The sequence below is a fragment of the Terrapene carolina genome, unplaced genomic scaffold (genome assembly GCF_002925995.2).
Source record: "Terrapene carolina triunguis isolate 2854851 unplaced genomic scaffold, T_m_triunguis-2.0 Scaffold130, whole genome shotgun sequence".
Classification (NCBI taxonomy): Eukaryota; Metazoa; Chordata; order Testudines; family Emydidae; genus Terrapene; species Terrapene triunguis.
Window position 1 is genome coordinate 25,610,772 of NW_020664481.1, and position 14,776 is coordinate 25,625,547.

At 40.3% G+C, this 14,776-nt stretch overlaps 1 protein-coding gene across 3 annotated transcripts in view; it reads right to left on the reverse strand.

Moving 5' to 3' along the window:
* Positions 1-5,286: 5,286 nt before the first annotated feature.
* Positions 5,287-14,776, reverse strand: part of LPCAT2 (lysophosphatidylcholine acyltransferase 2) — a 54,123-nt gene continuing 44,633 nt past the window's right edge. For 2 of the 3 annotated variants that reach the window (XM_024201405.3, XM_024201406.2), the window contains 3 exons: positions 10,142-10,240; positions 8,271-8,412; positions 5,287-6,989 (listed from right to left, as the gene is read on the reverse strand). In XM_024201405.3, coding sequence (XP_024057173.1) covers positions 6,751-6,989; positions 8,271-8,412; positions 10,142-10,240 — 480 coding nt within the window. In that variant the 3' untranslated portion in view covers positions 5,287-6,750. Of the gene's footprint in view, positions 6,990-8,270; positions 8,413-10,141; positions 10,241-13,762; positions 13,869-14,776 lie in introns of those variants that run through there. The other variant, XM_026652688.2, reaches the window with a different exon arrangement.

Consider the following 14,776-nt stretch of genomic DNA (forward strand, 5'->3'; position numbering starts at 1 on the left):
CCAGGGGCTTTCCCTGCCCAAGCGGCGGAACAAGTTTGGGAACCACTGCCTTAGGGTATGTTTCCACTGCATCAGGGAGGTGTGATTCCCAGGGCAGACAGACTCTGGCTAGCTCAGCTTGAGTTCCCATGCTAAAAATAGCAGCTCAGGAGACCCACTTGAGTCAAGCTCACCCAGCCCCCTGCGTTTGAACTCAGGTAGCTGGTCCAAGCCGCTGCCCACATTGCAATGTCCACATTGCTGTGTTTAGCGCATTGGCTGGAGTGGACCTAGTGTGAGCCAGTCTACTCACAGGGGGAATCACACCTCCCAGCTGCAGTGGAGACGTGCTCTGAGACCAGGCTGAGACCTATGTGAAGGGCTGATTATCCCACATCTGCCCGCTGAGAAGTTCTGACACCTTCCTCTGAAGCATCTGGTATCAGCCACTGTCCGAGACAGGACATTAGACTAGATGGACCTTGGATCTGATCCAGTCTGGCAATTCCTAACAGTAACACGTTGTTGTGTCACACCAGGGACAGACACACAAATCCCTCCCCCTGCACCTCCTAGTCCCCACCCCAGAACAGCTAGTAACATGCTGCTGGCCTATACCATAATTACCAACTGCTTTAGTGCAAGTCTTCTGGATATCTAATGTGTGTGTCTTGAAGCTCCAGCTCCTGTGTCCATGTGAGTGTGAAAATCCCAGATCTCTTAAAAAATAATTAAGTTTCTAACCTCTTGATTGCAGAGAAGCTAGAAACTGTGAGCGCTAAAGGCACCAAGAACAATAAGACAAAGACCTCAAACTAATGTCTTTTCATTTTTAAGCCCATCTCATGACGTAGAGTGGGGTGATGCATGCTGTTTGAATCCTTGGGGTTTAAATACTCCTCTCTCAGCAACATCCCCACACCAGCCCAGACTCTCCCCATTCCTCTCCCTCCTAACTGCCCTGGGATGGGGAGTTTTACACCCACAAACTAGCTTACTTTTGCATATGGTGAATTGCATTTTGTGCTTAATTCTCAGTGAAAGCAGTATAGAATATCACCATTGGAGGGGACCTTATCCAGTCCAACCCCCTGCTCAAAGCAGGACCAATCCCCAACTAAATCCCCAAATGGCCCTTTCAAGGATTGAACTCACAACCCTGGGTTTAGCAGGCCAATGCTCAAACCACTGAGCTATCCCATGGTGCACCAGCTCAGCAACCCTCAGTAAATTACTTGTCTAGATGAACAGTTAGTGCATGGGAAACTGGGATGATCAAAACCCCAGTGAGACAAACCTATTGACCCCACTTTATGCAAGCATCCTTATTCAGGAAGGTTGCTTAAGTGTGTGTTTAAGAGTTTTCCTGAATCAGAGCCTTCAAGAGAACAGTTAATAGCAGATTTGGGATATAAATAATTTCATTTTCATTTTAGTTCTGTAATGTTTGCATCCTTAAGGACAAATATCATCTGCCTAGAAATGGATAATATCTGTTATGGATAAAAATGGTAATTATAGGGATGTGTTATATGAACATTAGCCTTCAGGACGACTCTGAAATAACAATAATAGTAAAATTGCCACATAGTCATTTCTTCTAAAGCTGAGAAATAGCCTGCCTTGTACTGTAAGGGTTGCAGGATTGGGTCTGATGATGATCAAGGCTAATGATGGCTCAAAAACTTGTGTAAATACTAAAATGCCCAGTGCTTGTATATAAAATTCCAGAACTGGAATGAATAGGGCTGCCTTAACAGGATAACATACTCAAGCTCTGGTTACACAATATGGTGACATGATGATCTACATATGTTTGTTCAGATTAGAACAAAATAGCTCAATAAAAAAACCCTAAAACCTTTAAAAGATAAACCCCTCATTTTAACCTGATTTTATATTTCAAATAGGGGGCAGAGAGAAACATTATACAGATAGCCAAATAATTTAATATTCATTTGATTATCTGAACATTTCAGCCTTAATGTTATTTGAATATAGACTTAATGAGCTGAAAGTAACAGTCTGAAAAATTAAGGTAATAGGTATTTGGGGGTTTACCTTGAACCTTTGGGGAAAAAACCCTAATACCCACATGAAGTAATTTTTTTAAGCATAAAAAAATCCATGCATCACCTAAGTCTTATCAATCATGTTGCAGTGATTATGAAAGATTTAAAGCTAAATGGATGACATTATAAATCAAAATATCCGTGCTATTCACTCATTTGTATTGATTCTGTTTTGTGATACTATATGATTAGCACTATCAATAATCATTTGCCAGTGCAATTTTTTCATGCTCTGCATTATTATCATGGTCAACAAAACACATGGTTGATGGCAATGGGATTAAATACATGCTTAAGCGCTTTGCTGAATTGGGGCCCTAAATGAGCCTTCTACGCTTTCTGCATTGTGGCGCTGAACGTACCACATCTTGAACTTTATCTGCATACTGTATTTGTATCAGATTAATTTTTTTGTTAGCATTTTGGCTTTATGAAATGTCAGAATCTGTCTTGTACTAATGAAATGGCCAAATTTCAACCAAGCTACGAACATAGCTACTAAGCCTATAAGATGTTTACCTTCCGCCTCTCTATGTATAGTAACCGCATCTCTGCTATCTTAAGAGCTACTGACAAACTTCACCTCGTTGTTAATCAATCTAATAAATGTTATTTCATTGGAAAGGGTACTCTTACTCCTGGGATTTAAAATTAATTAATTAAATGTCATTAAAACCAGATACATCCTCTGATTACATGTGACTTCATCTTGTATGCTTGCCTGCACAGTTATGAATGCCAATTCCCACCAAGCCCTAGGATTTTAATTTTGAATGTTATGAATTTTCATTTTTACAGTCAAAAGCTGAACTAGTGGGGGTGGGGGGGTTGAGGGGGAGTTGAATGTGTGTTGGGGGAGAAGGGTTAGTTCCTGCAAGGGCAAAAATTCCACAGTGAAAACAAAACAAAGCACAATCCCGGAAATAGCTCAAGCCAGAAGGCAATAGTGAATCAGGACCTGGTTTGGCATCTGTGATGGATGCTAGGCAGCTGGCTATAGAGAAAGTATGAGATCTAACAGTTGCTTTGTCTGCTAGCCATCAATGTGTTACTGACCTCACTGATCCTGTCCAGTTCTTTCTGGGTAGGGTTCCATCAGAGGTGTTGGGTAATTTCTGATCAGCCTGGAAGCCCTCTTGTATGGTCAGTCTAATCACCCTTGCTGTTGAATATCTCTGTGAAGAAGCCTGGTTAAGGCTTGCTGGCATTCTTTTCTCTCTGTTTCCGTCTAAGCTGGCTTGACATCATCATGTTGCTTGGCTGACAGAGCACAGTGGATGCCTGACAACTGGATGAATCACTCCCCATAAAAAGTGAATAGGGTTCAAAATAATGTCCTTTTTACCACAAGATGAGTGTCTTATGTACCAGAGGTCCACTGCTGTTGAATTCTTACACTCACCCTGCGCTGAAATATAAATGTACCATCCTTCAATGCTAGATTGAGAACGGTTTCTTTTATTTTAGCCTGGCTTCTTAAAACTTTCCTTTCAGCGTCAGTTCCCCTCCGCCACTTAGTTAGACATAGTGCCTGGCTACTCCAAACTGCTCTTAGTTTGTCTTTTAAAATCACCCAGAAGCCCTGAGGATGCCTAGAAATTAATGTATTGGCTTCTTGCACACCAACCAGATGTGCATATATTGAGTTAGTGTCTCTAGTGCTCAATTAATTCTCTCCAGTGGATGGTGGAACCCGTGCTACATTCTGCAACCATTTGTGGCCTTTTCCGTGTAATGTATAGGGCTATCTTCCTTTTGAGCTGTGGTAGCCTCCCATTGTGTAACCCAGTTGTTACAGTGCTCTACAGTGTGGCGTTTCACTTATTGCACCCACTAAATTCAAGGAGTGTGCATAAGCAACTCTTCCCACATAAAGGTTCTGGAGAAAAAACTGTTTTGTCTACTACTAACACTCCCTCTCTTACTTTAGTTACCTGGAACAAAAGCATCCTCCTTCTATCCTGACACAAACCATGAACTACACTTTCAGTCCCGAAGAAGTGGGATGTAGCCCACAAAAGCTTATGCTCAAATAAATTTGTTAGTCTCTAAGGTGCCACAAGTACTCCTGTTCTTTTTGTGGATACAGACTAACACGGCTGCTACTCTGAAACCTGACATTTGATGTGTGTGTAAGGCAAAATCCCCTTTGCTAAGAAATTCATATTAATTTTGCCTCTAAGGGCTTGTTTAAATGAACACTTCCTGCATTGCAAGCTAGGGGGTGAATCTACCCTGCACTAGCCTCCTGAGCAGTAAGTGTCCATGCAGGACCTCCTGATGCATGTTAAAAGTTCCTAGAGCACACACTTGTACTGAGGTTTAAAACAGCAATACTTCAAAGTGCACTAGGGAACTTTTAAAGTACATCAGCAGGGTCCACACGGACACCTAGCATGCAGCATGCTAGTACAGGGTAGGTTCACACCCAGTGATTGTCCATTTAGACAAGCCCTCAGCGACTGGGGTACTGTATAGCCATGCCAGGCTGAGGCAAAGGGTGGTAGGGAGGTGGCCCCAGCCAATAATCACACACATCAGTAACAAATTTTGAATTTGGTAGTTCCTAACTTTGTGGGGAAATCTGTTCGCTTAGCAAGAGGCGGCAACAAAAAAATCCCATGAATTGGCTGAAGAGGCAAGCCAAAAATCTATCACAGGCTGGGATCTGTATGTACACTTTCATACACAGCTTCTGAAAGTGAGGGATCAACTGACTACATGTACGAAGGTGTCTCAGAAATCATGGTGGTTAGATCCTTCTACTGGTATTTGCTGTTGTGGGGTCAGAGCGCACATTCCTAGAGTTCAACTTACACTCAGACATAATTTCTATTTATAAATTATGGTTCGAATCACTGATTCCTTTTACTTGCCTATGACGTGTCCTCATTTACAGGCTGTGGACAGACAAGCATCTCAGAGGCGCCACAAAAGAGATGACTGCAAAATTCTTTTTCCTTTGTGTGCGGTTCCTTTGTGCCAATGTTCCCTTTTACTAGGGGAGTCAGCAGGGAGAATTCTCTGCCATTGTATCTCCAGGAAAGCGGCGACCATACGATACTTCTCTAGCCTTGCAGTAAATGACAGCACCATCGTTCTCAGGGCTAAGAATGGCAACTTCAACTTACATTGTACCTTACACCATACGAAGACATTGCAAGGGATGACTTGCTGGAAAACCCCAGCAGCCCATGTAGCCAGTATGTCCTTTCTCCAATACTCACACATGTTCTTTAAAAAAAAATATTTATTTAAAGCATCTGGAACATGAGAAAGCCACAATATTACAGAAGATCACACATGAAAGCTAAAACATGTAAATATACCTTGAGACAGTAAAATCATTGATCAAAGGTCTGAAGCCACCATTGCAACTGGACCTCAAATAGCAGAAATAGGTCTCCTGCTGATGCTACACAATGCATTCCAGGCTTTTGAGGTAATATTCCTGAGCCTCTTACCCATCTTTCAGCAGGTATTCTCTAATTAAAACTAACCTGCCACTTCTCCCTTTGATGAATAGGGTATTTTATGCAAGTAACTCCTAGGAATGTTGAAAGCTAAGAATATAAATCCCTTACAGGTTAATGGGGGAAAAAGATGATGGACCAACATTTCAAAACTCTGGTCCAAAATTGCACAGTAGGGGACTGAGGCAAAGAATATTGCAGTCAACAGGAATCTTTCCACTGATCTCAAGTGGCCTTTGGATCATGCTCTCAGGGTGTATTAAGTGCAGATATGGTTTCTGAAAGCGTATTTTACAGTAGATTCTATTAGAACTATGGCTTGACATTATCCAGAACAAGGTCATGATCACTTGATGACTATTACATCAAAATTTTCCTCTAGTTTTCATATGGCATTAAATTAGTAAAAACTGTGTTTGTTTATATGCCTTTTTTTCCAATTAGTGTTCTAATTGAGGTCCTGTTTTCTGAGTTTTCCTATTCAAATAATGATCTGCTATCTTTGAACTCCAATTAATTTTTATTGTTACAAATACAACCCATTCCATCTTCAGTGGGCCTTTGTCCAAAGATGTTGCTATTAACATCAGTGAATCAACATGGCTTTGTTGAGAAATTTTGACTGTGGTTGACAACAGATTAAGGAAAGCCTCAAGACAGCCATGCACTAACTAAAATACCAACTTCCTACCACTTGTTCTCCTATGAATTCTAAATTTTCTATACTTTTGAAATTTCAGAAATGTTGAAGGGTGCCCGTAGACTTAAAAAAAAAAGAAGTCTGATATTTAAATGTCCTATAGTGAGGGAGAGCAGCAAATCTTCTCCTCAGCCCCTATTGGGAAATTACTTTTCTTCAGTTGGCTACCCTAACAATGTCTGCTACCTTGTAAACACCTTGCTTGGAAGAGAGTAAACAATATTCACAGTCCTGTGAGACTGACACCAAAAAAAAAATTGAGGCTATGGTATTCATTTAACTTAGATTCAGATTGTATTGTGCACTCTACCTAAGAGGGGACATTTTTACTTATAACACCGAGTGGCAGAATGCAATAAATTATTTATCCCTCCTCCCCCACAATTTTGACACACAGAAATACAAAAAAAGTAAAAACATTCTTAAAATCTTAACTTTTATCAATATTCAACAAGTACATTTTGATATAAAATAACCTCAGTGAAATCTGCACAGTGTAAATGCAAAATTATCAGCCTGTTTATACTTAGTCATCCTTTTTGTCTGAAGTACTTGAGAGGTCTTCTTCATTGCTTTCAGGACCAACTTTATTTCTTGCGATTGGGGTCTTTTCTGAGAGTGATGTCTTACTCTGTGAGTATGTGTCTTCTGGTGTCTGATAATCATCTTCTTCGTCTGTCTGTAGATGGCACCTCTGTAGCTCTAGGTATGTAGTAAATAACTTGGCATATTCTGGATGCTTAAATGCAAAGTCCTTAAACTCATCTGAAATTAAAGACAGTAAAGACAGTGTGTTGAGCAGCAATGATGCAAAATATTCTACTGCACAATAGCAGTATTACAGCAAAGAAAATTATAGTGACTGCGACACTGAGACCAGTATCCCTTCACTGACAGTGACCAGGACAAGATGCTTCAGAGGAAGGGGCAACAGACTCGAGGGGGGGAAGTTTTGCAATTATTATTTATATTGTAGCTGTTCTATATTTAGTCTTATTAAAACTTCCAGAAACTGAAATGCCAATTGAATGGTGACCTGAAAAGTTAAAATTTTACACCTGTCAAAAATCTTGCAATAAGTGAGGCTATTGTGGACTATTTCATTACAAATAATGCGTTCATAGCTGCTTTGAAGCATAAGAGGTAACTGTCGGTCTCAATGGTGGAATTCAGTAGTGTGGGTGACACAGATTTCACAGCATAAATCCCAGACTTTGGAATTGCCTAATACAGGGGCTTAGAATGACCACAAGTCTCATTGCCTTAAATGGGATGTGCAAAGCTCACTGCTTCAGCATAGCTCTCTCTCAGACATAATAAAACCAGCAATGAAGGAAGAAGAAAAGGGGTGGGGCAGATGGGAAGACAGAAAATCTACCAATTGTTGCGATTGTGTCAGGGGAAGTATGGAAGAAGTTAATCCATTGGCTGCTTGTGGGAATCTCTTGTAAGGCACTCATGGCAATGGAGATGGCATATAAAAACCAACAGAAATGATGTTATAAGATGTCTTACGTTACATCTACACTTAGAGCTGGGAGAGTGATTCCCAGCGTGAGGAGAAATACTTGCACTTGCTCCCATTGAGCTCAGGCACTAAAAATAGAATGTAGCCATGGCAGTGAGAGTGGTGGGACTGGCTAGCAGCCCTCAGTATGTGCCTAGGGTCTCTGGCACAGTAGTGCAAGTATGTCTCCTCGAATGGGAATCATAGAATCACAGAATATCAGGGTTGGAAGGGAGCTCAGGAGGTCATCTAGTCCAACCCCCTGCTCAAAGCAGGACCAATCCCTAAATAAATGACACCCCCAGCTCCAAGTGTAGACATACAATTAAGGAGAAATTAATACATCATCTTTGTCCATGTTCCCCAACCACATATTTTTCTCAACATTAACAATATCTGAGTGGTCTAGGCACCTGTTAGACTTTTTTTTGTGGGGAAAAGAGTTCTGAATCTGTAATAATCGGAGACTGAGATCTTAGAGTAGTAATATCAAAGCTCTGTCTTAGTATAAGTGTATTAGTTCTATGGAATATACTTACTATAGGCGATCTTCCCAGAATTATCTGTGTCTATTTCCTTAAAGAGTTGAGAAACATCAAGGTCAGGGACTCCGAGAGATGACCGGAGAATACAAGCAAACTCGTCTTCTGTTATGCTGCCGTCATCATCAACGTCAAAGAGCTGAAGTAGAAAGATTACAAAACTATAATGTGAACACCCCTAGTATCAGTTTGCCTATGTGGTAGCACAGCAATTTCAATTCAAATTAACCTTTGAAAGCACCCAATAATGGTCTCTGCCATTCAAGATGTCTCAGCAGTTGCCACTGTGATTTGAAGACTGGAGTCCCAACAACTAATTTTTATTACAAATTTAAAAAAAAAAATGTTTTTTTCCAGAGAATGAGATGGGACATTTTTCAAGGAACTTTTCAAAAGAAAGACAACACTGAGATCAAAGGATGCACGATGGACAAATGCAATAATTGGATGTAAATATGCTGTACTGGAGAATATGCTCAGAAACTAGTCATGGAAAAATTTCACTAAATTAGGTTTTTCAAAAACACGGCCCATAGTTTGTTATAAACCGTTGTATTTAAAAGGGATGTGATCACCTCTAAAAAGTGTCCCACGTATATGTACGAAAAAGAACACCATCAGGCTTTTGTCTTCTTTTTCTGCAAGTTAAACTTTTATGACATGACTGAACTTGCTACTATTTTGGCTAGGATGAAAATCCATATTGTAATAACATGCATGATTTGTTGCCCACTACATATTTCATCCCATCCTTTCTAGCATGGCAGCGGCAGTGAGCAGCTGCACTAACCACTCACTAGTGTCAGAAATAAAGGGAACAATGGCTCCCATCCTGCAAAGAGCTCCCCAGGGGTGAACCCCTGCAATCGAGCAGAACCCATTGCAAGTGAAACCACGTTTGATAGCAGATAATGGAAGAAAAGTCATAGCTCCATTTCAGAGTAGAACGCTTCCCACTGAGGAGAGTAATGCTGTCCAAATTATCGGCTTCAAAGGAAATGCAACAGTTAATATACCATTGGCGGTGGCTATGGTTTGGAGGCCAGTCTTTCTGAGGATCTTCAGACACAAAACATCTCTGAGAAAGCACTGGAGCAGTGGTTGAACAGGCTGGATTGCCGGAATACTTAGCTATAAAGAGCAGCAATAGGACACAATAATTTCCCATAAAAATATAGGCAACCTCTTGAGTAAGCACTGGTCTCTCTTATGAGAGTCCTATTCAGAGTAACTGTCCCTCACATCTCAAGACACTGCACGAGGAATACACAAAAGCAGAGCAGTGGAGGGATCTCAAAGTCTAAGTGTCCATGATTCAAAACAAGCTGGTAACTAATTTTTTATTTTACTAGCCTTGAGATGTCCATTGATGACTTTTTAAAAAAGAACAGCTAGACTAAACACTTGAGCCCCACCAGACTATTCTGATCTACAGATCACTCACAAAACGCCCCCACAGAAGTGTGTAACTGTTGCTGAATCATTTTTGGAGTTATCTTGCCAAGTTACATATTCCTTAGTGCTTTCACATGGCTTTTGAAGAACTTGTCTATGAAGCTGACATCTGCATTTTCTTCACTACAAATGTCAATTGGTTTAAGGACAGGAGTACTTGTGGCACCGTAGCCCACGAAAGCTTATGCTCTAATAAATTTGTTAGTCTCTAAGGTGCCACAAGTACTCCTGTTCTTTTTGCGGATACAGACTAACACGGCTGCTACTCTGAAACCTGTCAATTGGTTTAAGAGCATTACTCACATTCACATAACAGATTGAATCTATAAATTTGTATTATGATTTGAAAGAGAACAGAATTACAGTCAGCCCAGGTTTGTCAGGTTTACAGTGCTGTACTAAACTGAACTTACCTTAAATGCCATCTGAATAGTCTCTTCTGTGTTGGCAGGATTACAAAGAACAGACAAACCAATCACGTATTCTCGGAAGTCTATGGTGCCATCTCCATTCTGTAACCACAAAGACAGATGGCAAAAGTTAGAGTTAATAGCTTGGATCACTTGAAAGGCTCATCATATGAGAAATATAATCAAGCTATGCAATCTGTACTAATGTTTAATTTACTATTTAAAAAAAAAAAAATCAGGAAAAAAATCAGTACATTTGTACCATTTGAAAAATGACCAGTGAAAGCATTTCTACGGATGAACAATTGACTTCTGGTTGCAGTTTTGTAAGCACCAGTTCACAAAAGGATTAAAATCTTTACCTGCGTAAGAAGAGAGTTTTGGTTATTAGCTTTTGATCACCCCCAAAAGTACTTTTGGCTAAAAGGAATAGAACACAGAGATATGATGCAGCATACACATAGGCAAGAAGTTACCATGGGCTTTCTGTGGAGCAAGTATTACGTTCACAATACCTGTAAAAATACCTGGGACACTTCATGAGTCAAACTACAAGATACACCTCTACCCCGATATAACGCTGTCCTCGGGAGCCAAAAAATCTTACCGCGTTATAGGTGAAATCACGTTATATCGAACTTGCTTTGATCCACCAGAGTGTGCAGCCCCGCCCCTCGGAGCACTGCTTTACCGTGTTATATCCGAATTTGTGTTATATCAGGTTGTGTTATATTGGGGTAGAAGTGTATTGCACTTTAATCATAATGGCCTGTATTGGAAGTAGGAAAACCAGATTGGATTAAGTAGAAAGATACTACAGTAAATTCATTCAGACCTAAACTGCAGTTCCTTTGATGGGACTGGCTATCAGGTTGAGGTGAAATTATTGGCGAGTCTATTTGCAGTGAGGGGAAGTGGCAAATACCTGCCGAAATACATGTGCGTATTTGAGTTGATTGTATTTATGTGATGACCTTAAAAGTTCTTTGTGGACTTGGGAGATATTCTGTCATGGGTAAGAAACAGTAACATTTGAAAGTTAGGTGACCAGACACAGAGCATCTACCTTGAGGTTAAGGTGACTGGTGATTCCTGGGCTGAAATATTCCCATGAGACATTCATCAAAAAATTTTGAACAGCGAACAAATTTGTAAAAACTGAATGCTGATGGTGCAGAATTCATGAGGAAAAAAAAAGGGAGGGCTACATTTCTGAATTAAAATATTCTTCCAGGAGGCAAAATAGTAGTGTCAAGATCCTCTCAAATGGATCAATATGAAACATTTTACAGACAAATGAAGGAACAATAGTCTTGTGGGTAAATACACAGAGCAGAAGGGAGATCTGCATAGCTTTCTGGCTCTGCAACCAGCTTGTGCGGTCCTCTTGAACACAACACACTTAGCGTCTCTGTTCCTCAGTTCCCCCATTTGTATAATGGAATAATAAGCTACCTAATGGAACAGTGCCAAGACTAAATTGTAGAGTGCCTTCAGATCCTTGGGATCTGCATACCGTGGATTTCCATTACTGAATGAGTGCTTCTGTACTTTGAATGGTCCTGGATTCAGATAGGTGGGTGAGAAAGTATTTTTACTCTTAAACAAACAAAAATGACCAATATACTTGGCAAGATTTAAAGCAATTGCTACCTAGATGCAAGTTTACTCAGCCTCTAAAGCCAATACACTGCCAGTTTACAGACACCCATGTTTTGTTTTCTATTGATAGGGTAAAGAATCTTTGTAAAAGCATTTAGAATATTGAATATCACCTACTGTTTAGAGACTTGCGGGTTTGCCAACAAGTTTCCTTATAAAATTCTTCACTGCTAATAAAATTACCAGCATCCTGTTAGACAGGTAGCATGGTATAATTTGATGTTTGTTGGCAATTTTCTAGTCAATCTCTGCACTTTAACCTCTTTGATTAACAGTTAGTTGGTACCTCGGTACAATTTTTTTTTTTTTTTTTTGTCCAATGGTGTCTGATGCCAGACATTTTAACACTATGGATCTTGTGACATCCAAGTGTTAGATATACAAGGTATCGTTGCTTTTTATTGTGTAGTTTTACAATCTGAATGCCCGGATTGTTAATTTATCATCAAAGGTCCAGCAAATGCTTGTATTGTACATAATTAGTTGACGGTTTTTTGCTGATTCCACTAGAACTGTTTTCAGGAATTTACAATTCCATTGTACATGTGGCGTGGCATGAAGTACAGTTTTAGCTTGGGTATGTTTTTTTTTTTTAATGGTTTAAGATTGTCCCAGTGGTGCATAAAAATATGAATGCAAGAGTCGAGGGTGGGAAAGTAAGCTATGTTAAGTGAATATGGCCTTGGTTTAAAACAAAAACACACAGAATTTGAAAATCAGTTGGTTCATAATGGGGACTAATGCTTTCATTATTAATAAACGGAGCATGACAAAGTTAGAATGGTCAAATTATTTCCATCTAGGTGTCAAAACCAAGAATTAAATACAGTGCAATCAGAAGTACTTCATTCCAGCATTTTGGATATCTGGGTGTGATAACTGCACTTCAAGTTCATACTGTGACTTAATCATACTAACTCCTAGGATGCTGGCTACTTGCCAGATGGTTTGACACTTGATGAAAGGAGAGGTGGGAGGGGCAGGAGCAGAAACGGAGATGTTTGCATGGCTCCTGGCATGAGAAAGGATAGGAGGGAAAGGATGGGCACTGAATTAAAAATGCATCTAGAGAAACACTGACAGTAACAAGCAATGTCACTGCAGGTAAATTTGGCCTAACAGCCTCTCTGTTTTCACAGGAGATTGTGCTTTGCAGCACGATACGCAAGATTTAAACTCTGTAGCCAAAGCTATTCTGAGAGGTGACTTGTGAACCAAAACCCCAATTCTCCAAATAGCAAAGGTAAGGGGTTTCCACGCACAGCTACTTTTTCAATTTAAAATTTTGGTTTTCATTTCAGGTCTGTCACATTAACTCATTGCAACGGTCTGGTGAAATGTCCCCCCTGGATTCTCTCACCACCGGAATACACCACGTGGTGAAGCAGAAGCCACTGCCTCTGGTTATTATATAGCCCAAGTCATACACTAGGATAATAGCGGCACTTACCAGGCTTCCATGGGCTATCTACCTACAATATGCCCAGCAGAGTTCAGGGTGGCTATGACAGAGCATGGGGTATACGGGCCTGGAAAGCACGAATGAAGCAGTGGCTGGCTAGTGTGACTTTGGGATCCTGCAGTGTGCTGAATGCCTGAATGCTGCTCCCCAGCTATACTTATTATTAATTGGGTATTTGGCATAGCAAATACATGTAGCTCATTTAAATATTTGTATGTTGCTAAACAAAAGTACAAGTTAAATATAACAATTTTACTGTGTATTCTGATTTTAAACCAGACTTCAGCATTGCATTGCCATTTTCAGTATGGGGTACTATATATTTAAGATGTATTTTCTGTTTTTGAGTCAGAGGTATGCGCTCAGTTAAGTACATTTATGGTGGCCTCAGTAGCAGTAAAGCTTGCATACTGTAGGAAAAACACCTCCCCACACACACACAATAAACGGTCTCTTTAGAGCTCCATAGGGAGAAAGACAGAGCATGGACACTGAATTACCTTTTTTCCAACTAGCAAAACCCCTTCCAAGGCCAGGTGGATGCACAGGAGTGATGTGGAAAAAGCCTGAGGTGTCACTGCCCAAGGGGCCCAACTTGCACTGTGCCTATAAAAGGTGTCATAACAGGGATAGTTTTCACGTCGACTTCTACCATCATTTCTAGTTTGATTTAGAAACCATATTTCCTAGAAGAACTGTTCATGCATGTCAAAGAAAATCATCACAATCGCTTCTAGGTCTGCAACAGAGAGAGAGGAATTCCTATTGGACACAGCAGTATGGACATGCTTTTACATGTCTCATTTTCATAATAGGGAACATCATGCAGGAGGTTGTTATTTTAATCCTTCCCTGCCAAACAATTACCTGTACCCACAGGTGAGATCTCACTAGCCTGAAAGACAGAAATTCTAAAGCAAACATTAATATAGCAACATTCACCAAGGTGTCATTCTCTCTCTTTCACTCACTCTTCTACTGGGATTATTACCCACCTAGCCAAAATGCTGATGTAGATAAAAGTATGCTTCTGTGATTTATTAATTTGTGGACGATGTGGAGGTGGATGTGGTTCAGGAGTTAGCCTATTTTGTCACAATATGACTATTCTTTTATTTTTACTAAGTTCCTGTGATTTAGTCAGGTATCGGGCACCATAAGTGATTTAAACGATGGTTCGTACATTGTGGAAAGGTGATCAGATTTCAATGACAATGTGTACACAGACTCGGTGAACGTAGAAATGGAAATGGAAGCCATAATGATTTCAAAATACATCAGCCTGTTGTTAATCAAATGCTATCCCCCTATTGTTTAGTTAGTTAGCTGCTGATGACACTTTCTTACCAAGGTGGTGTAGGAGGGGAATAGGCGGCTGGATATTTGTAACTAGACATGACTGCTTGACTCATCTTTTCACATTCCATTCAGCTCGCTCACGCTCTCTCTCTCTCTCTCTCTCTCTCTCACACACACACACACACACACACACACACACACACACACACACACAC